This window comes from Oncorhynchus gorbuscha, linkage group LG01, assembly GCF_021184085.1.
Source record: "Oncorhynchus gorbuscha isolate QuinsamMale2020 ecotype Even-year linkage group LG01, OgorEven_v1.0, whole genome shotgun sequence".
In the NCBI taxonomy this organism is placed as follows: Eukaryota; Metazoa; Chordata; class Actinopteri; order Salmoniformes; family Salmonidae; genus Oncorhynchus; species Oncorhynchus gorbuscha.
In genome coordinates, this window is record NC_060173.1 from 92,355,012 (window position 1) to 92,382,236 (window position 27,225).

The following is a 27,225-nucleotide window of genomic DNA, read 5'->3' on the forward strand; positions in this document are numbered from 1 at the left end:
AGAGCGAGTGAAACAGCATCCTTCTGTCTCTCTACGTGTAGGCCATCTATCTGATGCTGTCTGGTCCAAACAAGTAAGACATTGTTGCTACCTATCATAGCATTGAAGGCAAGGGAAGCTTACGAGCATCTGGCCTGCCTTGACAATTATTTTATTTTTTTGCCAATAAACGTTGAGCTAAACTGAGCAAGCTCAGCTGTGAATGGTCCTGGCGCACCAAAAAAAAGTGTCAAGGAAAGCCAGCTTGGATTTTTACTCCTATCAAATCCCATTGAGAGAATACGTCAGTGACAAAAAATGTGAATTGTTGCATCTCGTTGTGTTGTTGTCCTCCGGTGGCTAGTTAGCCACCTGGCCAAAACTGTCCCTTTCCTAAATTAACAATGGATGGAGATAGGGATTTGGACTTGTGGTTTTACTTAATTCTCCGTAATGGCCAATGATTATAACGCCGATTCTGATCCAACCATTAATTCATACATTGTTGTGCCCCTGGCCTGAGAGTATGGAAGTTCAATATGTAGCTAGATATAGAAGGCTAATGTTAACTCACAAACGTTGCCCATGAATAGAAGCTAGACTAGCGAGCAAGCATTTTTGCCAGGTAGACTACGACAACAAAAAATAAAGGCGTGTACTGTATGACAGAGTGATAGACTGGAGCAACGAACCGCCCTTGCTGTCTCTGCCTGTCCAGTTCCCCTCTTTCCACTGGGATTCTCTGCCTCTAACCCTATTAAAGGGGCTGAGTCACTGGCTTACTGGGGCTCTCTCATGCCGTCCCTGGAAGGGGTGCGTCACCTGAGTGGGTTGATTCACTGATGTGGTCATCCTGTCTGGGTTGGCGCCCCCCATTGGGTTGTGCCATGGCGGAGATCTTTGTAGGCTATACTCAGCCTTGTCTCAGGATGGTAAGTTGGTGGTTGAAGATATCCCTCTAGTGGTGTGGGGGCTGTGCTTTGGAAAAGTGGGTGGGGTTACAGTGCCTTGCGAAAGTATTCGGCCCCCTTGAACTTTACAACCTTTTGCCACATTTCAGGCTTCAAACATAAAGATATAAAACTGTGTTTTTTTTGTGAAGAATCAACAACAAGTGGGACACAATCATGAAGTGGAACGACATTTATTGGATATTTCAAACTTTTTTAACAAATCAAAAACTGAAGAATTGGGCGTGCAAAATTATTCAGCCCCTTTACTTTCAGTGCAGCAAACTCTCTCCAGAAGTTCAGTGAGGATCTCTGAATGATCCAATGTTGACCTAAATGACTAATGATGATAAATACAATCCACCTGTGTGTAATCAAGTCTCCGTATAAATGCACCTGCACTGTGATAGTCTCAGAGGTCCGTTAAAAGCGCAGAGAGCATCATGAAGAACAAGGAACACACCAGGCAGGTCCGAGATACTGTTGTGAAGAAGTTTAAAGCCGGATTTGGATACAAAAAGATTTCCCAAGCTTTAAACATCCCAAGGAGCACTGTGCAAGCAATAATATTGAAATGGAAGGAGTATCAGACCACTGCAAATCTACCAAGACCTGGCCATCCCTCTAAACTTTCAGCTCATACAAGGAGAAGACTGATCAGAGATCCAGCCAAGAGGCCCATGATCACTCTGGATGAACTGCAGAGATCTACAGCTGAGGTGCGAGACTCTGTCCATAGGACAACAATCAGTCGTATATTGCACAAATCTGGCCTTTATGGAAGTGGCAAGAAGAAAGCCATTTCTTAAAGATATCCATAAAAAGTGTTGTTTAAAGTTTGCCACAAGCCACCTGGGAGACACACCAAACATGTGGAAGAAGGTGCTCTGGTCAGATGAAACCAAAATTGAACTTTTTGGCAACAATGCAAAACGTTATGTTTGGCGTAAAAGCAACACAGCCCATCACCCTGAACACACCATCCCCACTGTCAAACATGGTGGTGGCAGCATCATGGTTTGGGCCTGCTTTTCTTCAGCAGGGACAGGGAAGATGGTTACAATTGATGGGAAGATGGATGGAGCCAAATACAGGACCATTCTGGAAGAAAACCTGATGGAGTATGCAAAAGACCTGAGACTGGGACGGAGATTTGTCTTCCAACAAGACAATGATCCAAAACATAAAGCAAAATCTACAATGGAATGGTTCAAAAATAAACATATCCAGGTGTTAGAATGGCCAAGTCAAAGTCCAGACCTGAATCCAATCGAGAATCTGTGGAATGAACTGAAAACTGCTGTTCACAAATGCTCTCCATCCAACCTCACTGAGCTCGAGCTGTTTTGCAAGGAGGAATGGGAAAAAATTTCAGTCTCTCGATGTGCAAAACTGATAGAGACATACCCCAAGCGACTTACAGCTGTAATCGCAGCAAAAGGTGGTGCTACAAAGTATTAACTTAAGGGGGCTGAATAATTTTGCACGCCCAATTTTTCAGTTTTTGATTTATTAAAATAGTTTGAAATATCCAATAAATGTTGTTCCACTTCATGATTGTGTCCCACTTGTTGTTGATTCTTCACAAAAAAATACAGTTTTATATCTTTATGTTTGAAGCCTGAAATGTGGCTAAAGGTCGCAAAGTTCAAGGAGGCCGAATACTTTCGCAAGGCACTGTATATCCTTCCTGTTTGGCCCTGTCCGGGGGTGTCCTCGGATGGGGCCACAGTGTCTCCTGACCCCTCCTATCTCAGCCTCCAGTATTTGTGCTGCAGTAGTTTATGTGGCGGGGGGCTAGGGTCAGTTTGTTATATCTGGAGTACTTCTCCTGTCCTATTTGGTGTCCTGTGTGAATCTAAGTCTGCGTTCTCTAATTCTCTCCTTCTCTCTTTCTTTCTCTCTCTCGGAGGACCTGAGCCCTAGGACCATGCCCCAGGACTACCTGACATGATGACTCCTTGCTGTCCCCAGTCCACCTGGCTGTGCTGCTGCTCCAGTTTCAACTGTTCTGCCTTATTATTATTTGACCATGCTGGTCATTTATGAACATTTGAACATCTTGGCGATGTTCTGTTATAATCTCCACCCGGCACAGCTAGAAGAGGACTGGCCACCCCACATATGTTCTCTCTAATTCTCTCTTTCTTTCTCTCTCTCTCTCTCAGAGGACCTGAGCCCTAGGACCATGCCCCAGGACTACCTGACATGATGACTGCTTGCTGTCCCCAGTCCACCTGGCCGTGCTGCTGCTCCAGTTTCAACTGTTCTGCCTTATTATTATTCTACCATGCTGGTCATTTATGAACATTTTAGCATCTTGGCCATGTTCTGTTATAATCTCCACCCGGCACAGCCAGAAGAGGACTGGCCACCCCACATAGCCTGGTTCCTCTCTAAGTTTCTTCCTAGGTTTTGGCCATTCCAGGAAGTTTTTCCTAGCCACCGTGCTTCTACACCTGCATTGCTTGCTGTTTGGGGTTTTAGGCTGGGTTTCTGTACAGCACTTTGAGATATCAGCTGATGTACGAGGGGCTATATAAATAAATTTGATTTGATTTGATTTGATAGACCGTTTCTTCAACAAGAAAGACAGGATGGCATTGGTGTTTTGCAGGTACTATTTAATGAAGCTGCCAGTTGAGGAATTATGAGGCGTCTGTTTCTCAAACTAGACACTCTAATGTACTTGTCCTCTTGCTCATCTGCGCACCAGGGCCTCCTACTCCACTTTCTATTCTGGTTAGAGCCATTTTGCGCTGGTCTGTGAAGGGAGTAGAGATCTTCAGTTTCTTGGCAATTTCTCACATGGAACAGCCTTCATTTCTCAGAGCAAGAATAGACTGACGAGTTTCAGAAGAAAGTTATTTGTTTCTGGCCATTTTGAGCCAGTAATCGAACCCACAAATGCTGATGCTCCAGATACTCAACTGGCCTAAAGAAGGCCAGTTTTATTGCTTCTTTAGTCAGTACAACAGTTTTCAGCTGTGCTAACATAACTGAAAAAGGGTTTTCTAATGATCAATTAGCCTTTTAAAATGATAAACTTGGATTAGCTAACACAACGTATCATTGGAACACTGGAACACAGAAGTGATGGTTGCTGATAATGGGCCTCTGTACACCAACAAAAAATCAGTTCAGTTTCCAGCTACAATAGTCATTTACAACATCAACAATGTCTACACTGTATTTATGATCACTTCTTTCAAAAACAAGGTCATTTCTAAGTGACCCCACTTTTGAACCAGTAGTGTAGGTTGAGTAGGTACTGAGTATGTATTGTAAAAGTTTCCCTTGACCACTGACTAGGGCCAACTTGTACCGTAAACTAAACAAGAGAGATATGGCTAGGTTTAATGTGAGTGTAATGGGTTCTGGGGTAAAGGAGTTGAACTCACCAATGAGTGGGTAGGGGGAGTCATCTTTAATGGAGCTCACCCACAACTGGTGGTCTTTCACACAGCCCGAAATGCCAAACTGCTCTAGTGCCATTTGGATGACATCAGTGGTGCTGTCTGAATTACTTACAGCTAGAGTCTTTGCCTGGGGGAAGACAAAAACATTAGAAAAATGCACACACATGACGGAACACACACACACACACACCTGCACCCATACATAAACAGTACTTACATAAGCACAATTCCCAATGTCCTTTGCAAATATCTTCAGAGGAATAGTCTTGGGGTCATCCTTCTCTTTCTCTTCGTTTATTCGACTAGAGGAACGAAGGAGGAAGTTAGCGTAAAAACAATACCTTCTTTAACACAAGCAAGACTAAACACATTAATTCAAGCCACTGAAGTCAAGCCATAGACTATTAGTATCAGAGGAAGTTATGAACAATATCGTCATCTGTCATTTCTGGTTACCTTTTGATGAGAAAAAGCCACTTCTCCTTGTGCTCCACAGAACTGCAGACAGACAGAGAGAGAGATAGAAAATTAAGACAGACAACCAATATTATTTTTCTCATCTTCTCTTACATAACGTGTCCCTGTAAAACTGTATTTTTTCTATGAATTCCTGGTATCAAGGCATATAGTGTGTTTGTGATATTTTATCACAACTAGCTCTCTGTGGTCAGAGTAGTTTTGTTTTTTACTAGGAATATGACTCTGGTTGTGGTGCGGTGTTGGGATGATAATTTACTGTTCTAGTGGTTGTTCTTTTTCTGAGACAGTCCTGTACTGTACACTAAATTTCCTTTCGTACGGTACCCGGAGGCAAAGTCATTAATATCCGTTGGGTGATTGGTTGAGGATTCTTGTGTGCGTGACGTCACTCTGACCCCTCACCAAAACATGGCAAACAATTTATTTCAACTCGGGTCTGAAACAAGCAGTAACCACGACATTGAATGACAATTAACATAAAAATGACATATGAATCTGAAATTCTAACGCCCCAATAAAATTGTCGCAGAGGAGGGCTTGCTATCAGCCATTTTCTTATAAAACAGCTCAGATAGCAAAGTGCTAATGTGCTGCCCGGGCTACCTAAAGTTAGCTAGACTCGAGACCTCATGGGGACATAGGATTCAGGAGCCAGTGGGTTAGATATTATTCCACCATGGGCAACAACAACTGGCTACTAGCTTGTTTTCAGACAAATATGTTCAACTCTACCAGTGACCAGCACATTTAGAAGGATAGCTATTGACTGAAATGTAGCTAGCTTACTGGCTAGCTAGCATGCTAGCTCACACTGGCCATGCAGTAGACAAACTAGCTAGCTAGCTCACTAATCGTGGATGCCAAGACACAGCTATCTAGACTTTGGAGCTTATGGGCACATAAGCTACATTAGCCAACTGGTTAGACATGATTACATCATGGGCAACAATATCTGGCGACTAGTTCGTATTCAGACAAATAATTTCAACTCATTTTTAGTTTACACACTGACCACCGCATTTAGGAGGATAGCTCATTACTGAAATGTAGTTAGCTATATCACTGGCCAGGCAGTAACTAATTGTGGACGCATTACCTATTATTTGATACATTTTGGTTAACTTGCTCATATCAAGCATACCATCAAGCAACACATATCAGACCGTTTGTGGGAAGGTTAAAAATAACAATTTGTGGGCTTGTTTTTTGAATGATCGGACAGTGAAACTAAAATAGGTTGGTCACTAGCTGGTGAGGCTTTCATTTATTTCCCAGTTAATTTGGTGATCAAGCTGACGCTGCATTTCCCAAGTTGTGCGGTCAGTGCTAACTGCTCATGCCGGCAGATATCATGAATATTCATGTTCTTGCCCAGCCTTCCTACGGAAGGAAATTTAGCGTACATACTACATACTCAATGAGGATTTATTAAAGGGACATTCTCACTACATACAGTAAGTGTGTGTGTGTGTGTGTGTGTGTGTGTGTGTGTGTGTGTGTGTGTGTGTGTGTGTGTGTGTGTGTGTGTGTGTGTGTGTGTGTGTGTGTGTGTGTGTGTGTGTGTGTGTGTGTGTGTGTGTGTGTGTGTGTGTGTGTGTGTGTGTGTGTGTGTGTGTGTGTGTGTGTGTGTGTGTGTGTGTACCTGAATGTGGCGACACAGTTGAAGGTAGGCCAGCCCATGACAAAGCTCCTGTCTAGACTGGTGCTGCCCTCACACACCTCCTCCATACAGCCTGCTGTCCACATCTCACACAATCGCACCTGAGCCTTCAGTTTAAAGTGTGTGGATGACCTGCAGCAAACACGAGAGGGTCACACACAGTTTAACACACAAGCATACATGCGCAGAATCACGTTTCTGAGCGCATACATTTATTAATATCCATGGTGGAATTCTCAACATTCCCACAGCAAACCTGCTGTATGTACGTGTCTATGTCTGTGAACACCCCCGATACACACAAACTTTCCTATCATACTCTTTTTAACCCAGAATGTAATAAAGCCAATTATAGCTGTCTCCACTATGTATGGGTCAGCTCCACCCAGAGGCACATGATGTTGAATATACAGTTGGTTGGAGAGAGAGGCCCTGTTTTGCTGCCACAACATCACAGCAATGTTGCATCAACACCCTGAAAATATCTGGAGCATTGCCTGAAGGTTGTGTTCTGGGTGGGGAGCCCCTCTGGCCCTGATGAGTGGTCTCTGATCTGGGCACGGCCTCAGATGGATTTAATTGGCTGAGAGGTAATTATAGGCCGGATAGAAACGATAGGAGGGGAGGGAGGGAGGAATGAGGGAGGGAGGGAAGTATAGGGCTCAGTCCCGGGAGACAGGGTTTTTAGACTTGAGTAGGGAAGAGAGGGATGGAATGCAGTTTTTAGCAGTTGCCTTCTGCTCTTTTGCCCCCCCCCCCTCTCTCTCTCACAGACACACACAGACTCACTTGGCCTTGGCGATGAGGAGTGTGTCAGTGAAGAGGAAGAGGTGTCTCTCCTGCGTCTGCAGGCCAGTCTTCAGCTGTGTGTGGGCGTGGGCCAGGAACACCCTGCCTGGGGAGAGGAACGCCTGCACCAGGGGACACGTCTCTGGGCTGACCGGAGACAGGCAGTTCTCCCTGTCAACACACATACATGTTAGAATAACCGGGTAAACACATCACATGGGGTTAGAACAACCAGTTCAACATACAGTAGAGGGATGATTTCAGGTTAGCTCCCAATGGGCCAATGGGTCAGGATGATTACTGTTTGGGGTCAGAGGGAGAGGAAGTGTGGATCCCTTTGGTTGTGTCATTTATTTATTTTCTTCATTTTTTTCTTTGCCTTTATTTAACCAGGTAGGCAAGTTGAGAACAAGTTCTCATTTACAATTGGGATCTGGCCAAGATAAAGCAAAGCAGTTCGACACATGCAACAACAGAGTTACACATGGAGTAAAACAAACATACAGTCAATAATACAGTAGAAAAATAAGTCTATATACAATGTAAGCAAATGAGGTGAGATAAGGGAGGTAAAGGCAAAAAAAAGGCCATGGTGGCAAAGTAAATACAATATAGCAAGTAAAACACTGGAATGGTAGATTTGCAGTGGAGGAATGTGCAATGTAGAGATAGAAATAATGGGGTGCAAAAGAGCAAAATAAATAAATACAGTAGGGGAAGAGGTAGTTGTTTGGGCTAAATTATAGATGGGCTATGTACAGGTGCAGTAATCTGTGAGCTGCTCTGACAGCTGGTTCTTAAAGCTAAGTGTTTTGAGATAAGTGTTTCCAATTTCAGAGATTTTTATAGTTCGTTCCAGTCATTGGCAGCAGAGAACTGGAAGGAGAGGTGGCCAAAGGAAGAATTGGTTTTGGGGGTGACCAGAGAGATATACCTGCTAGAGCGTGTGCTACAGGTGGGTGCTGCTATGGTGACCAGCGAGCTGAGATAAGGGGGGACTTTACCTAGCAGGTTCTTGTAGACGACCTGGAGCCAGTGGGTTTGGCGACGAGTGTGAAGCGCGGGCCAGCCAACGAGAGCGTACAGGTCGCAGTGGTGAGTAGTATATGGGGCTTTGGTGACAAAACGGGTGACACTGTGATAGACTGCATCCAATTTATTGAGTAGGGTATTGAAGGCTATTTTGTAAATGACAACGCCGAAGTCGAGGATCGGTAGGATGGTCAGTTTTACAAGGGTATGTTTGGCAGCATGAGTGAAGGATGCTTTGTTGCAAAATAGGAAGCCAATTCTAGATTTAACTTTGGATTGGAGATGTTTGATATGAGTCTGGAAGTAGAGTTTACAGTCTAACCAGACACCTAGTTATTTGTAGTAGTCCACATATTCTAAGTCAGAACCGAGTAGTGATGTTGGACAGGCGGGCAGGTGCAGGCAGCGATCGGTTGAAGAGCATGCATTTAGTTTGACTTGGATTTAAGAGCAATTGGAGGCCAAGGAAAGAGAGTTGTATGGCACTGAAGCTCGTCTCTGGAGGGTTGTTAACACAGTGTCCAAAGAAGGGCCAGAAGTATAAAGAATGGTGTCGTCTGCGTAGAGGTGGATCAGAGACTCACCAGCAGCAAGAGCAACATCATTGATATATAAAGAGAAGAGAGTGAGTCCAAGAATTTAACCCCCATAGAGACTGCCAGAGGTCCGGACAACAGGCCTCCGATTTGACACACTGAACTCTATCAGATTACTGCACCTGTACATAGCCCACCTATAATTTAGCCCAAACAACTACCTCTTTCCCTACTGTATTTAAATGATTTATTTATTTATTTTGCTCCTTTGCACCCCATTATTTTTATTTCTACTTTGCACATTCTTCCACTGCAAATCTACCATTCCAGTGTTTTACTTGCTATATTGTATTTACTTTGACACCAAGGCCTTTTTTTTGCCTTAACCTCCCTTATCTCACCTCATTTGCTCACATCGTATATAGACTTGTTTATACTGTATTATTGACTGTATGTTTGTTTTACTCCATGTGTAACTGTGTCATTGTTTGTGTCGAACTGCTTTGCTTTATCTTGGCCAGGTCGCAATTGTAAATGAGAACTTGTTCTCAACTTGCCTACCTGGTTTTAACCAAAGGTGAAATAAAAAATAAAATCAGAGAAGTAGTTGGTGAACCAGGCGAGGCAATCATTTGAGAAACCAAGGCTATCGAGTCTGCCGATGAGGATGTGGTGATTGACAGAGTCGAAAGCCTTGGCCAGGTCAATGAATATGGCTGCACAGTATTGTTTCTTATCGATGGCGGTTAAGATATCGTTTCGGACCTTGAGCGTGGCTGAGGTGCACCCATGACCAGCTCTGAAACCAGATTGCACAGCGGAGAAGGTATGGTGGGATTCGAAATGGTCGGTAATCTGTTTGTTGACTTGGCTATCGAAGACCTCAGAAAGGCAGGGTAGGATAGATATAGGTCTGTAGCAGTTTGGGTCAAGAGTGTTCCCTCCTTTGAAGAGGGGGATGACCACAGCTGCTTTCCAATCTTTGGGAATGAATGAACCCAGTGCTCCCTATAGGCATTCCCAATGACCTCCTAGTATCATTGTAACAAGGTTATCCACTTCCTCAGCTAGGGCTTACATAGCCTTACAGCCCTGGTGTATGTATAGAGTGGCGATCTGAGCTGTGACATTAGACAGATGGTGTTATCCTCGTGTGGCTGGGATAATGTAATTTGTAAAATAATGTAAAAGACAAAGACCAAGGCACTTCAGACAGTCAGTCTTCCATTAGCTAATTCCTTACAGTACGTAACTGATTAATTACACAAGTCAATGGGAAAGGTACAGTATCTGTGTTTTTGAATGACCATGCATGTGGAGGGATATTCCATAGCAAGCTTTTGGTGCTTCCCAGTGTTGGGAGGGAACTGTTTGAAGGGAATTATCTTGGGTTGGGGACTAAGATTTTTTTTTAACCTTTATTTAACTAGGCAAGTCAGTAAGAACAAATTTTTATTTTCAATGACAGCCTAGGAACAGTGCTGCATTGTTCAGGGGCAGAACGACAGATTTGTCAGCTCGGGGATTCAATCTTGCAACCTTTCGGTTGCTAGTCCAATGCTCTAACCACTAGGCTACCTGCCGCCCCTAATGGGTGATGATGGGTGTGTGCGCACCCGTTTGTGTGTACATGCGTGTGTGGCTGATTTGCTCAGTTGGTAGAGCATGGTGCTTGCAACGTCAGGGCTGTGGGTTCGATTCCCACAGGGGACCGGTATGAAAAATTATGAAAATGTATCCATTCACTATGTAATTCACTCTTGATAAGATTGTCTGATAAATACCTACAATGTAAATGTAATGCTGACAAAGAGGAGGGAGTCAATCATCTCCTTCAGTCTTTATTAAACACAACACATTTTGCATGGCTAAATACAGGACTACTGTTAAGGTACACTACATTTTCTGCTCGTTGAATATCTCATTCCAAAATCATGGTATTAATATGTAGTTTGTTCCACCTTTGCTGGTATGACAACCTCCACTGGTATGACAACCTCTCAGAAGGCTTTCCAATAGATGTTGGAAGATTGCTGCGGAGACTTGCTACCATTCAGCCACAAGATCATTAGTGAGGTTGGGCACTGATGTTGGGTGATTAGGCCTTCCTTGAAGTCGGTGTTCCATTTTATCCCAAAGGTGTTCGATGGGGTTGAGGTCAGGACTCTGTGCAGGCCAGTCAAGTTCTTAAACACCGATCTAAAAAAAAAACTGCTCGAACCACGAAAAATAGCCACAGACCATTATTCCTCCTCCACCAAACGAGACAGTTACTACTATGCATTGGGGCAGGTAGCGTTCTGGCATCAGCCATACCCAGATTCGTCTTCCGGACTACCAGATGGTGACGCGTGATTCATCACTCCAGAAAATGTGTTTCCACTGTTCCAGAGTCCAATGGCGACAAGCTTTACACCACTCCAGCCGATGCTTGGTAATCTTAGGCTTGTGTGCGGCTGTTCGGGCCATGGAAACCCATTTCATGAAGCTCCTGACAAACGGTTATTGTGCTGACGTTGCTTCCAGAGGCAGTTTGGAATTTGGTAGTGAGTATTGCAAACGAGGAAAGATGATTTTTACCTGCTTCAGCACTCGGCGGTCCCGTTCTCAACCACTTCGCGGCTGAGCAGTTGTTGCGCCTAGATGTTTCCACGTCACAATAACAGCACTTACAGTTGACCGGGGCAGCTCTAGCCAGGCAGAATTTGGAAGAACAGAATTTGGAAGAACTTGTTGGAAAGGTGGCATCCTATGAAGGTGCCACGTTGAAAGTCACTGAGTTCTTCAGTACGGGCCATTCTACTGCCCATGCTTGTCTATGGAGATTGCATGGCTGTGTACTCGATTTTAATAATAATAATAATAATAATAATATATATATAATAATATATATGCCATTTAGCAGACGCTTTTATCCAAAGCGACTTACAGTCATGTGTGCATACATTCTACGGGGTGGTCCCGGGGGATCGAACCCACTGAAATGCTCTAGAGCCAAATCCACTCAAATCCACTCACTTGAAGGGGTGTCTACATACTTCTGGCCATGTTGTGTATATACATGTATGTGTGAGTTAGCCACAGATCAGTAGATAGGGTTTATCAAACACACTATTAGAAAATACACTATATATACAAACGTATGTGGACACCCCTTCAAATTAGTTGATTCGGCTATTTCAGCCACACCCGTTGCTCAAGCACACAGCCATGCAATCTTCATAAACAAACAGGAGAAATAATGGCCTAGGGCTGTTTTTCATGGTTCAGGCTAGAACCGCTTAGTTCCAGTAAAGGGAAATCTTAACGGTACAGCATACAATGACATTCTAGACGATTCTGTGCTTTCAACTTCGTGGCAACAGTTGGATGCCCCCATGCACAAAGCGAGGTCCATTCAGAAATGGTTTGTCGAGAACAGTGTGGAAGAACTTGACTGGCCTGCACAGAGCCCTGACCTCAATCCCATCAAACACCTTTGGGATGAATTGGAACGCAGACTGCGAGCCAGGCCAAATCGCCAAACATCATTGCCCGACCTTACTAATGTTCTTGTGGCTGAATGGAAGCAAGTCCCTGCAGCAATGTTCCAACATCTAGTGGAAAGCCTTCCCAAAAGAGCGGAGGCTGTTATAGCAGCAAAGGGGGGGACTAACTCCATACTAATGCCATTGATTTAAGAATGAGATGTTCGATGAGCAGCTGTCCACATACTTTTGGTCATGTAGTGTATATCCACTTGAACAAGAGAATAACTTTTCCTGGATATTATTATTATTAGAATATCAAGAAGATGCGTGTGTTAACTTTGGAAGGGACAACTTGTCCAAGAGCGGGAAGAGAACAATGACAGTCATCCGATCATGAAAAACACAGAGAAACACACAGATATAACCACTGTATCAGGTTCTAGAGAAAGATGTATCTGCCATGGGCAAGTACAGCAGATGGAACAAGTTGGCATTTTTATGGGGAACAAAGGAAATCGTTGCAGGGCTCTGTCCTTTCCTGTTTACATCAGGCTGTGAGATCCGATTCTCAGCTCACATTCAAGAGATAATGACCCTGTACACACACACACATCATCTTGACCCCCAACCCCAGAGAATTCCATTCAAACAGTTCCCTCCCAACACTTGGAAGCACCAAAAGCTTGCCATGGAATATCCCTCCACATGCATATTTCATAGTCAGTGAAAAACACATACCTTTCCCATCGACTCATGTAATGAATCAGTTATGTACTGTAAGTAATTCACTAACAGAAGACTGACTGACTCTGAAGTACCTTGGCCTTTTTACAACTCATTTTATTCCAAAAAGAACGAGGGAACTAGAAAACCAATTCAATCACAGACTAAGGTCTTCAGTTTGCTATTGATTCATTGCTTCTGGATGACTTTTAAAGGCAGAAACCAAGATTCAAAACCAGGTTGGAATTTGTAGGAGGGAAAATTGGGGAGGTTCATATCCTCGTACCCCCCTAAAAATTCTGGAATATAACCATAAATAACACCATAACAGACAAAAGATGAGCTTCAGCGCGATATTATAATTTGATTTTTATTTATTTAACCTTTATTTAACTGGGCAAGTCAGTTAAGAACAAATTCTTATTTACAATGACAGCCTACCAAAAGGCCTCCTGCAGGGACGGGGGCTGGGATAATATAGGACCATATAGAAGACCTCATCACCTTCTTCTCTACATGCTTTTCTTAATATATCTGGGAAATGCCTATGTCATAGAACCCCCCCACACACAGAACACCTTCCTGTAATATCTCTCCCTGGCTCTCTCCCTCTATAAAAGATACCAGACTTCCATATTCAGCCCCCTTCCCCCTGAATGGTTGATTGGCAGCTGAGCTCCTGGTCCATTGAAGCTGATGGATGACTGACTAACGATCCCATTGTGTCATGTGATGTTGATAAATTGGGCATAGAGGCCGTTTGCATCTACACACCACATATACATGGCCATCTTTGTTAGGGAACAGTCCTGTGGAGCGAGATGTTGACTTTTCATAGACAATGCTTGTTGTTTATTCTCGGGGGGCTGCTGTGGGATAAGGTCTCTAAACCCAACCCTGGGAGACAACAGCACAACACAGCATACTAATGTCCCAGCATGCCTTTAGGGAGAGAATGGTGAATATTGATGAGCCCTCCATCACTATATCAGACCTACTAGCCAAACAGAATGCCTAATGAGTGGCACCACCCTCTGGTAATTGCCAGGGACCTCACAATACGATATTATCAATAGATTCTCACGATTGACATGATTCTGTATGTATTGAGATTCGATCCTGCGATTATATTGTGATTTGATGTTCCATACATATTACTCACTATATGACTGCTGCAGAGAGACAAGAGGGAGCGTGATACTTTTGGGGGGCTCAGTCATGTTGGCTCACTATTTAAAAAGAAGATGGAGAACAAGCTATAGGATGAAAAGTACTGGCGTTTTGGCGCAGGTACCGCCGACTATCTCAAGCTAGCGCTATCTAGCAAAATCAACAACTACAAATCCATACTTGGAGTAAAAGTATCTATATAATATTGTCCAAAATAATATTACGATATGTAAATATCCCTATTCACCTCCATTACTACTTATCCTGATTATGGTCACACTGGCTTTCTGTAGTCTCTCTCTTTCTCACACACACACGAACACACACACGGAGGTGGGGTGTGTCAAGGTTACTGGAGGCTGCTGCCAGGAGATGAGGTCACCCTGGTCCAGATGTGTGTTGTAACCAGACCAAGAGGACATGTCCCTCAGATGACACACCCACACCCCTGTTCTAACAACATCTTAACTCCCCTTGTGTTTTGATGGGACAAAGATTTTCTGTAGCTCAGCGAAAAGCTCTAGAATGATGCTCGTGCACTGCATCCCCTAGGCAGACATTATACATCCATATATAACACTGTCCTTTTGCTTTGCTCTAGTTAACATATGTGTGTTTGTGTGTGTGTACTGCTGTCTGCCTGTCATCTCCACTCCAACAATAAATGGCCAACAGCTCTCCTGCATATTTCAACTAATTTGTTATTGAGGCCCAGCGACCAATATATTTTCATTTATTATCAATTTGTCTGCACCTGTCAAACCCCAAGTAGTGCTTGACTTATCTTAGGGGCACAAAATGATTTGTAGTTTATGACAACAATCTAAGGGAAAAGCAAATTAATTGCAAACCCTTGTCAAGAGACAGGAAGGGGGAACTTTACACAAATCTCATTGACTTATGTAATGTTTGAACTTTGACTAGGTGATAAAATCAAACAGTGTGTTTGGACCTGATGATGTGTGTGTTGCGTGTCTCAGCAACAAGTATTAGCAATAGCTTGACTTCTCCTCCAGTCAAACACTGTCCAGACCAACACCAGTGACACTCTGCGAAGTGGTGTGATTGACAGCGCAGTGTGTGTGTTAGCCGTCCTGTCAACTCATGGTGAAAGACCTAAGTCGAAGTGCACAAGGCACCAATTCATTGCTGCCAATTCTCCATGGTTACGTCTTGAATGAAGACATCACTACTGACATGGATTTATAATCCACACTATCTGACCGAGGGGACTACACTCACTTCTCACGCACGCACGCAACGCAACGCAACGCAACGCAACGCACGCACGCACGCACGCACCTCTCTTCGGTTCACAATCTTTTCTTATCTAATATGAGTCATCTAGTGTATCCAGTGACTCCGTAGCAAGGGGTCTTATAAAAATGGGGTCTTATAAAAATAACATCAGTGTGATCTTTCCAAAACTCACTTCATGGTTTTAATGGAAAGCAAGAGCAACAGACCTTGTCTCTCATACATATGGTAGAAGGAGTTCTGGAGGGTGCCATGGTTGTTGAGAATGAGTAGGTAGAATATGGAAGGACAAATGGAGGCATGTACTGTACATACATAAGTTATAGTGTGGACAATGACCATAGTGAATATGTATAGATTGCATATAACTCCAGCTGTAGAAGGTAGTAAAGAACTCCATGTTATTGGGAATAATAAGAGAAATGAATGCACTGTCTTATAAAACTCTCCATATCAGGAAATGTCTCCTGCATGGTGACACGATGGCTGGTGGCCATTAAAAACAGGGTCATTATTGCTAAAACTACGTTAAGTTTCTAATATTCCCCTCCTCCCATATCCATTTCACTGCTGCAGGCCATATTGTGCTGTGCCTCAGTAGGGACTGACTGTAGCCCTGGAGTGGTAAAGCTGGAGCAGAGTGAGGCGACTTCTAGATGAGGTGAAAGGGGGAGGGGTGACGTAAGTGCCTGAGCGAAAGGACAGAGTCACCACACAGAAACTCTAGGCTTGATGATAAAAGCAGGCAGGAATCACCTGGGCCAGCAAAGAATTTATAGCAGAGTAGTGTGTTTCCCTGAAGAAAAGTAAATCATTTGGAGAGAGAGACAGAGATAAATAGAGAAAGAGATAGCTCGAGAGAAAGAGAGACAGACAAAGAAAGAGAGAGGGAATGCATAGATTAGTGAGTTGAAGAGAGAGAGAGAGGTAGAGATGTCTTCATCTCATCCAACACGCCTCGCTTCCCTGACCTCCCCACTGTGAATCACATGATAGCACCATGCCACCTCTAGCACCATGCCACGCTCTCTGGACAAGCCCTTCCCTGGAGAACCCCCTTGACCCTGGTGACCCCCGTCGTTCTCTGCACCTCCTGACAAGGAGTTAGAGGTCAAGGCTTAGAGCATTAACCCAGTCTCCTTCGCTCCTGAGAATGTCTCCACCACAGACACTCTCACTAAGTGTCTACAATTCACTTGCTCTCTCTCTCTCTCACACACACTCACACTTTCTCTCTACACTCAGACACACAATACCTCCAGCCACGAGAGCAATGAACCATTAAAGCATCAACAGCGTTCAGCTCAACACTCCTATGTGGTCCAGTTTCACACAACATGCTCCAGCTCAGCCTACACTAACTGAGTAAACAGTTAGCACTAGAAAACACATAAATATGTCCAATAACACCAGGACAGGACAAGGTTTCTCTACTCTAGTCTCTCTAACTCTGCAATAATGTTAGTTTGGTGTGTAAGAGATTACATTTTCAAGTTCTAATGTCACATACATAAGTACAGTGAAATGCCTTTCTTGCAAGCTCTAAACCCAACAATGCAGTAATCAATGACAATGTAATACTAAAAATAACAAGGTAGGACAAAAACACACAAGAAATAAAAACTAAGTAGAACATGATAAGGTAAGTAAGCATACCATATTATACAGGGTCAGTAACAGTACCATATTTTATTTATTTATGTATTTATTTTTTATTTCACCTTTAATTAACCAGGTAGGCCAGTTGAGAACAAGTTCTCATTTACGACTGCGACCTGGCCAAGATAAAGCAAAGCAGTGTGACAAAAACAACAACACAGAGTTACACATGGGATAAAAGTACAGTCAATAACACAACAGAAAAATGTATATATAGTGTGTGCAAAATGTAGTAAGATTAGGGAGGTAAGGCAATAAATAGGCCATAGAGGCGAAATAATTACAATTTAGCATTAACACTGGAGTAATAGATGTCCAGATGATGATGTGCAAGTAGAAATTCTGGAGTGCAAAAGAGCAAAAAAATAACAATATGGGGATGAGGTAGTTTTGTGGGCTATTTACAGATGGGCTATGTACAGGTGCAGTGATTGGTAAGCTGCTCTGATAGCTGATGCTTATAGTTAGTGAGGGAGATATGTCTCCAGCTTCAGTGACATTTGCAATTCGTTCCAGTCATTGACAGCAGAGAACTGGAAGGAAAGGCTTTGGGGATGACCACTGAAATATACCTGCGCATGCTACAGGTGGGAGTTGCTATCGTGACCAGTGAGCTGAGATAAGGGCTTTACCTAGCAAAGACTTATAGATGACCTGGAGCCAGTGGGTATGGTGACGGTTATGTAGTGATGGCCAGCCAACAAGAGCATACAGGTTGTAGTGGTGGGTAGTATATATGGGAATTTAGTGACAAAACTAAAGGTTACACTGTGATAGACTACATTAGACTACATCCAGGCTATTTTGTAAATGTCATCGCCGAAGTCAAGGATGAGTAGGATAGTCAGTTTTGCGAGGGTATGTTTGTTAGCATGAGTGAAGGAGGCTTTGTTGTGAAATAGGAAGCCGATTCTAGATTTAAATTTGGATTGGAGATGCTTAATGTGAGTCTGGGAGGAGAGTTTACAGTCTAATCAGACACCTAGGTATTTGTAGTTGTCCACATATTCTAAGTCAAAACCGTCCAGAGAATTGAGGCTAGTCGGGCGAGCGGATGCGGGCAGTGATCGGTTGAAGAGCATGCATTTAGTTTGACTTGCATTTAAGAGTAGTTGGAGGCCACGGAAGGAGAGTTGTATAGCATTGAAGCTCATCTGGAGGTATGTTAACACAGTGTCCAAAGAGGGGCCAGAAGTATACAGAATTGTGTCGTCTGCGTAGAGGTGGATCAGAGAATCACCAGCAGCAAGAGCGACATCATTGATGTATATAGAGAAGAGAGTCGGCCCGACAATTGAACCCTGTGGCACCCCCATAGAGACAGCCAGAGGTCCGAACAACAGGCCCTCCGATTTGACACACTGAACTCTATCTGAGAAGTAGTTGGTAAACCAGGCGAGGCAATCATTTGAGAAACCAAGGCTGTCGAGTCTGCCAATAAGAATGTGGTGATTGACAGAGTCAAAAGCCTTGGCCAGGTCGATGAATACAGCTGCACAGTAATGTCTCTTATCGATGGCAGTTATAATATTGTCGTGATGTCTCTCTGGAAGGAGATCCTTGCCCTGAGCTTGTCTACTTTATTGTCCAGAGACTGAACATTAACGAGTAATATAATCGGAATCGGTAGATGGTGTAATAGAAATCCAGTCCGAAAACCTCTTCTCTGTCGGCAGCGTCTTAGAGCAGCCTCTGGGATAAGTTCAATTGCCCTGAGGAGTACGAACAAACGATCCAATTTGGGAAAGTCATATTCCTGGTCATATTGCTGGTGAGTTACCGCCGCTCTGATATCCAAAACTTATTTCCGTCTGTATGTAATAACACAAACAACTGGGCTAATAATGTAAGAAATAACACACAAAAAAATGAAATACTGCAAAGTTTCTTAGGAGCTAAAAGCAGAGCTGACATGTCTGGTGGTCTGGCCTACCACCGTGGTGTCGTCAGAAAACTTGATAATGGTGTTGGAGTCATGTGTGGCCACAAAGTAATGGGTGAACAGGGAGTACAGAAGAGGACTAAGCTTACACTAAGCGTATGTGGGGCCCCTGTGTTAAGGGTCAGCGTGCCAGAGGTGATGTTGCCTACCCTCACCACCTGGGGTCGGCCCATCAGGAAGTCCAGGATCCAGTTGCAGAGGGAGGTGTTCTAAGAGGGAGGAATCCTAAGCTTGGTGATGAGCTTGAAGAGGACAATGGTGTTGAACGCTTTGCTGTAGTCAACGAACAGCATTCTCACATAGGTATTTCTCTTATCTAGGTGAGTGAGGGTAGTGTGGAGAGCAATTGAGACTGCATCGTCTCTGGATCTGATGGGGCGGTATGCAAATTGGAGTGGGTCTAGGGTGGCTTGGATGGTGGAGTTAATGTGTGCCATAACCAGCCTCTCAAAGCACTTTGTGATTACAGAAGTGAGTGCTACAGGGCGGTAGTCATTGTGGTATGAAACCTTATAGTTCTTAGGAAGAGGAATGATTGTGGTCATCTTAAAACATGTGGGGATTACAGACTGGGATAAGGAGGGGTTGAAAATGACTCTGAATATGCCTGCCAGCTGTACTGTGCAAGCCCTGGAATACCGGCGGGGCCCGCAGCCTTGAGGGTGTGGACCGCATTAAAGACCCTTCTCACGAACCCTCACTGTGAGTACAACGTTGCTGATGCATTTTCTAATGAAGCCAGTGACTGAGGTGGTTAGCTCATCAATGTTATCGGCAGAGTCTCGAAACATATTCCAATCAGTGTTAGCAAAGCAGTCATGTGGCCAGTGTTGTGTTCTAGACCATTAAAAGCGAGACCGATTCAAGACCAAGACAGGAGCAAATCGAATCCGAGTCCAGACCAAGACCGGAGGGAGGAGGGGCAAAACCATGTCAAGACCGAGGCCAGAAAAAATGCAAGTCAAATTCAAGACCATGATTGTAATTTTGTTAGAACAACATATGGTTTCTTTTGACATTGAGAATAGTGAAAATATGCATTCTGAGGGAAAATGGAGCCACTCTACAAATTATTTCTAACCCAAACACAGTAGGGAACGATAGGCCTTCTATGCCTTCTGAGAAGGACTAAAGATTGATAAAATAATCATTATAACAATAATTATATTTTATAAAGTTATTTTCAGTGATCTTCTGATTTAATCTAGCTTTTGTTGTGGGCTAGTTTGCAGTGGCTGCATCAGGTGTTATCAAATAGGATGTTGTTGCTAATTTGTTAGCGTCTCCCTTTACAAGAATAACTTTCAATAAGAAGTTAAGTTTTAAATTATCATCATCTGGTGAGTAGAACTGTGTTTTTATTCCAGTGCGCTTGCTGTTGTTAGCCATCAACTTGAAAATAACTGGTGTGGGAAACATTTCTGCATTTAAAGTGGAACTGAAAGAATTTTAGCAACATTAAAATCATATTCAAATCTGTTCATATACACCCCCAGGAAGAATATGACACTTTTTAAAACATTTCCTGACAAGCGACCACTTAGATATGGTCATTTTCAGGTTTTCATAAATTCATAGAATGATTGGGAATTATGTATATTAAGGCATTTGTGAAAATTCTTTAGTAATATAGAGTGGAGAAAGTGGCCGTGCGTTTGGACAATTAATAGACACTGCTGTAAATAAAACAGACTAAAAACAGCTGTCTTGTCCTGGACTAGAGTCTACACAGACCGGTGAGCTATAGCCAATCAGAGCTGCAGTAAGCCTTTATATAAACAAGCCATTTGCCACACGGGCCTGCCTTCATTCACTTTGAACTGGACTGTGTGTTTACGGGCAGTAGGGCTTGCCATCATTCACTTTGAACTGGACTGTGTTTACAGGAAGTTGCAACAGCGCAACTTTAGATAATTACAACGCATTCGCCAAAAGCCACAAAATACACGTGAATGAATTTCTGAAAATTCTATATGTAAACATCACGGTAGTCCTCATACATTTGAGAACTTTACAGTCCTACTAATCAAACGACCATGAAAAGGTAGGCTGTCTCTCCCTCAGTTATGCACATCAACAACTAATGCTAGCCAGAGCAAGATGAGCTCAAATATAACAAAGGATTATTAGATAAACCCTGTCAAACTTTTTCTTCTAGTTGGCCATCAAAATTGCACTGATAAACGATGGGGAATTGTAGCCTCCTCGTCCTTCTGTAGTTTGCCTGGCATGGCATGCTTGTCCCAACCAAGCACCGAAGCTAACTGGCTAAAGTTGGCTAGCTTGCTAGCTAGCTACTTCCAGACATAAATGAGAGAACACCTCACTCTGACCATTTTACTCATCGTAGCAGTGCTGGTTAGGCTGTTTACATGGTCTCTAGAGCGTTCTCTAGAACTATTACTTTTTGTGCCTACGTTTACTGACATTGGTTATATTCAGTGGGTATTGCACATTTGTAAATTCAGATGAGAGTGCTCTGATATTACTCAGTAGATAGCCAGAGTGAATTTGCGAACGCAAGAGATCGGCTAACTGGATAACAGTCGTTCAAGTTCTTGCTATCTAATCAAATGACACCTGCATCTCTAGCTGTGTATAGCAACCGAAAAAAGATGAGTGGAAAAAGTCAGTCACTCACCCACTCCTCCAATGGCATGACATCCTCCTAGCAGCTAGCTAACATTAGATTCTGTGGTTTTAGTTTGCTACAGTACATGATTATATATGCTATCCTAGTAGCCACATTATGACTAACTTGTGATCGTTTGAATTTTTTTTATTGGACCTTTATTTTAACTAGGCAAGTCAGCTAAGAACAAATTCTTATTTACAATGACGGCCTACACCTGCCAAACCCGGGGCCAATGGTGCACCGCCCTATGGGTCTCCCAATCACGGCCGGTTGTGATACAGCCTGGATTCAAACCAGGGTGTCTGTAGTGGCACCTCTAGCACTGAGATGCAGTGCCTTAGACCACTGCCCCACTCGGGAGCCCATGCTAGTTTGATTGTATTGACATTCCCAGCCTTAGTTACATTTGTCAGTTTTGTCCAGAATATTGAGTCATTGAAAACTGAAACAGAGCATCCCGAATGGAGGCAGTAAACAATGTACCAGGTCAGCTGTGATTTACAACCTGATATCAATATTTGTTGTGCTACCAAGAAATGTATTGGAGAATTATATTAATCATACATTGAACTGCATCCATCTATTCTGCCAACAATATCTTAATGTACATCATGGAACGTTGAGTCAAATATAACCTATTTTTAAAACCTCTTATCAAGTTAGTTTGTAACATAAACTGTACTAAATGTGAAATGGTTTTTGCAATGGGAAGTAATAGTTGTACATTTCGATTAGGAAATGCTTAATGGTTGTGTTTTTGTATTCTTATGATTGGGACCTACTGGCTTATTATGTTCGAGTTTATGGACTGCTTATATTTTAACATCATGCTGTGTGTGAAGAGGGCATCCTCAGATTTTGCACAAAAGTTCCCAAATGGCCTGCTCAGCGAAGGCACCCTGTGTGAAAAATAGGAGTTTTCCTATAGATTTTCAGATTTTCACTCTCAAAATCACACTTTTGTTTTATAGAAAATAGTCACACATTTGATGGTCTAAGTCCACAACAATTCTTAAACCACATCAATCTGATTGGGTGGGCCTATCAGGGCCTGGCTCCCCAGTGGGTTGGCCTCTGTCAACCCAGGCCCATCCATGTCTACACCCTGATGCAAGCAGCGCATGATGACAATTGCGCATCACAAACAGCCTACTAATCAACACTTCAGACTAAACATTTTCAAAACCTGGTTTGCATACCCATTGTTGCCTTATTTAGCATTTACTGATAGATCTCATAAGTTGAAACATCTTTCCTACCCTACCGATTACCGATGACATTCTTCTGTGATCTGCTCCAAGCCAAAACCAGTTGAGAGCTGCACACTCTTGCTGCCTGCAAATGATATTCAGCTAAAACAAGGCTGTGTGCATGTGAATATATTTCATGTGCTTTGTGGTTGTGTAGGCTACTTTGTGCATGATTTCTCTATATAACTTATCATATACCTCCACTACACTACTTTGATACACATCAATAGAGATTAAGAAGTTAGTATAAGTTATGCCCGCTGAAACAAAAGTGGGTATAAGGCTTATACTGTACCTGCGTATACCCTCTACTCCACCACTGGCCCTTTGTGTTTTACAAAAAGTGTACTCTCATAAATGAGTGAGCTGGTATTACAGTTGCTGTCCATTCAGAATCACCAACCTGTCACACATTGAAGGCCTATAGGTTCGCCACTGTATTAACCTGTCACACATTGAAGGCCTATAGGTTCACCACTTTACTAACCTGTTACATACTGAAGGCCTATAGGTTCACCACTGTACAAACATGTCTACAATAGATATAAAGGCTGTTGTTTCAAGAAATGAGTGTATATATTTGGCCTGGTGAAGCGGTTTTATGCGCTGACTGAATGGAAGCTGATAATTATGATTTTTTACTCTGCTGGTCTTGGCAAGAAATTATGAGTCTTCACTGTCCGAAATCGAATCAAGACCGAGTATAACACAGAGACAAGACCGAGACACTCAGCGGAGTGAATCGCAGATACTTCCTGTTTCAGCTTCAGATTTGCCAAATGGCGGAGGGTTTGTTTGTATGTTTGCTTGTGGGTAGAGCAGTGGTCTAGGACTTTAATGCCCCTGGTGGCATTGGAGACGTCTGGTGGAAGTTGGGCATCACGTGCCTTAGTGACACCGAATTAAAATCTCCGGCAACCAGAAAGGCAGCCTCTGGGTGTAGGTTTTCCTGCTTGTTTATAGCTTTGTATAGTTTGTTAAGCGCCAGCTTGTTATTTTTATTGTCCTTTGGTGGAATGTATACAGCAGTCACAATAACAGCTGAAAACTCCCTCAGAAGGTAGAAGGGTCGACATTTGACCATCAGGTATTCCAAGACTGGTGAACAGTGTGTCGAAACCTGCACTATGCTGAAATTAGCAAACCAGTTGGAGTTGATGAAGAGGCAACCCCCCCCCCCCCCCCCCCCGGTTGGAATTGTGGAATTGTGTTGTAATTACAGAGAGAGCCCAGCGCAGATTAGTCTAAGCAGAACATGGAATTGCAGTAAGTAACTGCCATTCTGATGTTCTAGAGTTCTTATCGGTTGTAAGAAATAATAGAGGATACATTACGTGAAAATGTCATGACCGCCACAGCCCTACACATACCTGAGATCTGTGGCAATTACATCAGGCTCAACCCAGATCAGAGACAAAAGTCTGAATTTAGGACCCAGACCCACTCGGGTCCCAAGTTTGTTCTCAGAATTTTGTGTCTCTCTATTAGGGACTACACATAGTGATAGGTAGCAGTTTAGTTGAATAGAGGTATCTGATAGGCTGTTACTGTACCTGGACATGCTTCGTGATTTGGTAAGTGCTTTGCTGATGACCAGGGAGGGGGCAGACTGTCGTCGATGGGCCAGGGTCTTCATCTTCTATGGAGAGAAAAAAGGGAGGGAGAGAATACTGGGTCAATTGGTCATTATTTATATAGTCTAATGTTATTTACTGTAGTAAAATTGACAGAGGTCATACTGTAACACATCCTGATAGTCATATACCACATCTCTAAATGGTATTAAGGAAGGGAAGAGAAAAAAGAAAAAGAAAGAATGAAAGACAAAGAAAGAGAGAAAGAGAAACAGAAAAAAAGAACAAACAAAGAGAGCGCGAGAGAGAGAGAAGTATGTAGTGTTTGGTTTGTCATCGCTCTACACTGTCAATGTTTCTAAATAAATCATAATCTCTCTCATTGTCAGGAATTTAGTAGACCACCACAGGAATTTTTTTTTTTTTTAAATTTACATTTACATTTACCAAAAAACGTGAATCGTAAAACTGTCTCCGCCAGTGTCTTGGGTAACATGCATACATTAATTCAACAGACAAATGTCTGTGGAAAAGTCACAGACAAAAATCAAAAGGTTGGCTTAACAACCTCTTTTCAACTTGCCCTTTAAGTCAGCAAATTCCTACCTGTTATCCCCTTTAATTTCTCACCACATCATTTAATATGGCAAATCTAATGACTATGGAAAAAGGTTTCACTCTCAAAATAGCTTGGTCAGGCTGGTGGCCTTGTTATAACATTACATACATTTGACATGATGAACTGCAACCAGTGGTGTAAAAATACTTTAAAATACTACTTAGGTAGTTTTTTGGGTTATCTGTAGTTTACTATTTATATTTTTGACAACTTTTACTTCACTACATTCCTAAAGAAAATAATGTACTTTTTACTCCATAAGTTTCCCTGACACTCAAAAGTACTAATTACATTTTGAATGCTTAGCAGGACAGGTCCAATTCATACACTTATCAAGAGAACATCCCTGGCAGCTCTACTGCCTCTGATCTGACGGACTCACAAAACACAAATGCTTTATTTGTAAATTATGTCTGAGTGTTGGTTTATGCCCCTGCCTATTTGTAAAAAAATTAAATTAAATTAAATTTAAAAAACATTAAAAATTTCAATAAAAGAAAATGGTGCCATCTGGGTTGCTTAATATGAGGAATGTGAAATTATTTACTTGATACTTAAGTATATTTTAGCAATTAAATTTACTTTTGATACTTCAGTATATTTAAAACAAAATACTTTTAGACTTTTACTCAAGTAGTATTTTACTGGATGACTTTCACTATTAATTGAGTCATTTTCTATTATTATTTTTTTACTCAAGTATGACAACTGGGTACTTTTCCCACCACTGACTACAACTAAAGCGTTGGTTTTTAGAAGTCTTAGATGATGCCATTGAAGTGCAGTAGCCAAATTCAATTAATTGATATTCAATTCACCTATCACCAGTCCTGCAGAATAAGATTTGACTGATTATGGAGATATATTTCCATCAAAATGTTTAATATACACTGAGTAGACAAAACATTAAGAACACCTACTCTTTCCACGACATAGACTGACCAGGTGAAAGCTATGATCCCTTATTGATGACACTTGCTAAATCTACTTCAAGTCAGTGTAGATGAATGGGAAGAGACAGGTTAAAGAAGGATTTTTAAGCCTTTAGACAATTGAAACATGGATTGTGTACCGTATGTACACCATTCAGATGGTGAATGGGTAAGATTTAGGTGACTTTGAGCGGGATATGGGAGTAGGTGCCAGGCGTACCGGTTTGTGTCAAGAACTGCAATGCTGCTGGGTTTTTCACACTCAACAGTTTCCCATGTGTATCAAGAATGGTCCACCACCCAAGGGACATCCAGCCAACTTGACACAGCTGTGGGAAGCGTTGGAGTCAACATTGGCCAGCATCCATGTGGAAAGCGTTCAGTAGCCTGTATAGTCCACGCGCTGACAAATTGAGGCTGTTATGAGGGAGACTGGGGTGCAGCTCAATATTAGGAAGGTGTTCCTAATGTTTGGTATACTCAGTGTATGTGAGTAGTGAGACACAGATACAATATATGTTATGAACAGAATGCAACCTTTAAAGCTGCAATCTGTCACTTTTTGGGTGACATGACCAAATGACCATAGAAATGTGTTATAGATCTGTAATTCTCATTGAAAGCAAGTCTAAGAATGAGAACTTGTTGATAACTTGTTCTCAACTAGCCTACCTGGTTAAATAAAGTACATTAAAAAAAATAAGCAGCACTAGATCTGTTCTACTTCCACTATTTCTAGATTTCCCGTTCATAAGTTTGGCTTTTGCGTCTTTTACACAAACAAAAATATAAACGCACCATGCAAAAAATGTAAAATATTTTACTGAGTTACAGTTCATATAAAGGAAATCAGTCAATTTAAATAAATTAATTAGGCCCTAATCTATAGATTTCACATGAGTGGGAATACAGATATGCATCTGTTGGTCACATATACCTTAAAAAAAAAAATATATATATATATATATATATATATATATATATATATATATATATATATTATGGATGTGGGTCAAAAAACCAGTCAGTATCTGGTGTGACCTCCAAATTAGCTTGTGCAGCATGGCACATCTCCTTAGACTAGAGATCAGGCTGTTAATTGTGGCCTGTAGAAGGTTGTCCCACTCCTCGTCAGTGGCTGTGTGAAGT

The 27,225-nt window shown here is 42.4% G+C and overlaps 1 protein-coding gene across 3 annotated transcripts in view; it reads right to left on the reverse strand.

Annotated features, from left to right (window-relative positions):
- The window catches only part of LOC124045955 (rho GTPase-activating protein 20-like), a 119,674-nt gene that overhangs the window by 13,872 nt on the left and 78,577 nt on the right, over positions 1 to 27,225 (reverse strand). For all 3 annotated transcript variants that reach the window (XM_046365811.1, XM_046365820.1, XM_046365803.1), the window contains 6 exons: positions 24,505 to 24,590; positions 7,278 to 7,448; positions 6,471 to 6,620; positions 4,805 to 4,846; positions 4,566 to 4,650; positions 4,331 to 4,475 (listed from right to left, as the gene is read on the reverse strand). In XM_046365811.1, coding sequence (XP_046221767.1) covers positions 4,331 to 4,475; positions 4,566 to 4,650; positions 4,805 to 4,846; positions 6,471 to 6,620; positions 7,278 to 7,448; positions 24,505 to 24,590 — 679 coding nt within the window. The remainder of the gene's footprint in view (positions 1 to 4,330; positions 4,476 to 4,565; positions 4,651 to 4,804; positions 4,847 to 6,470; positions 6,621 to 7,277; positions 7,449 to 24,504; positions 24,591 to 27,225) is intronic.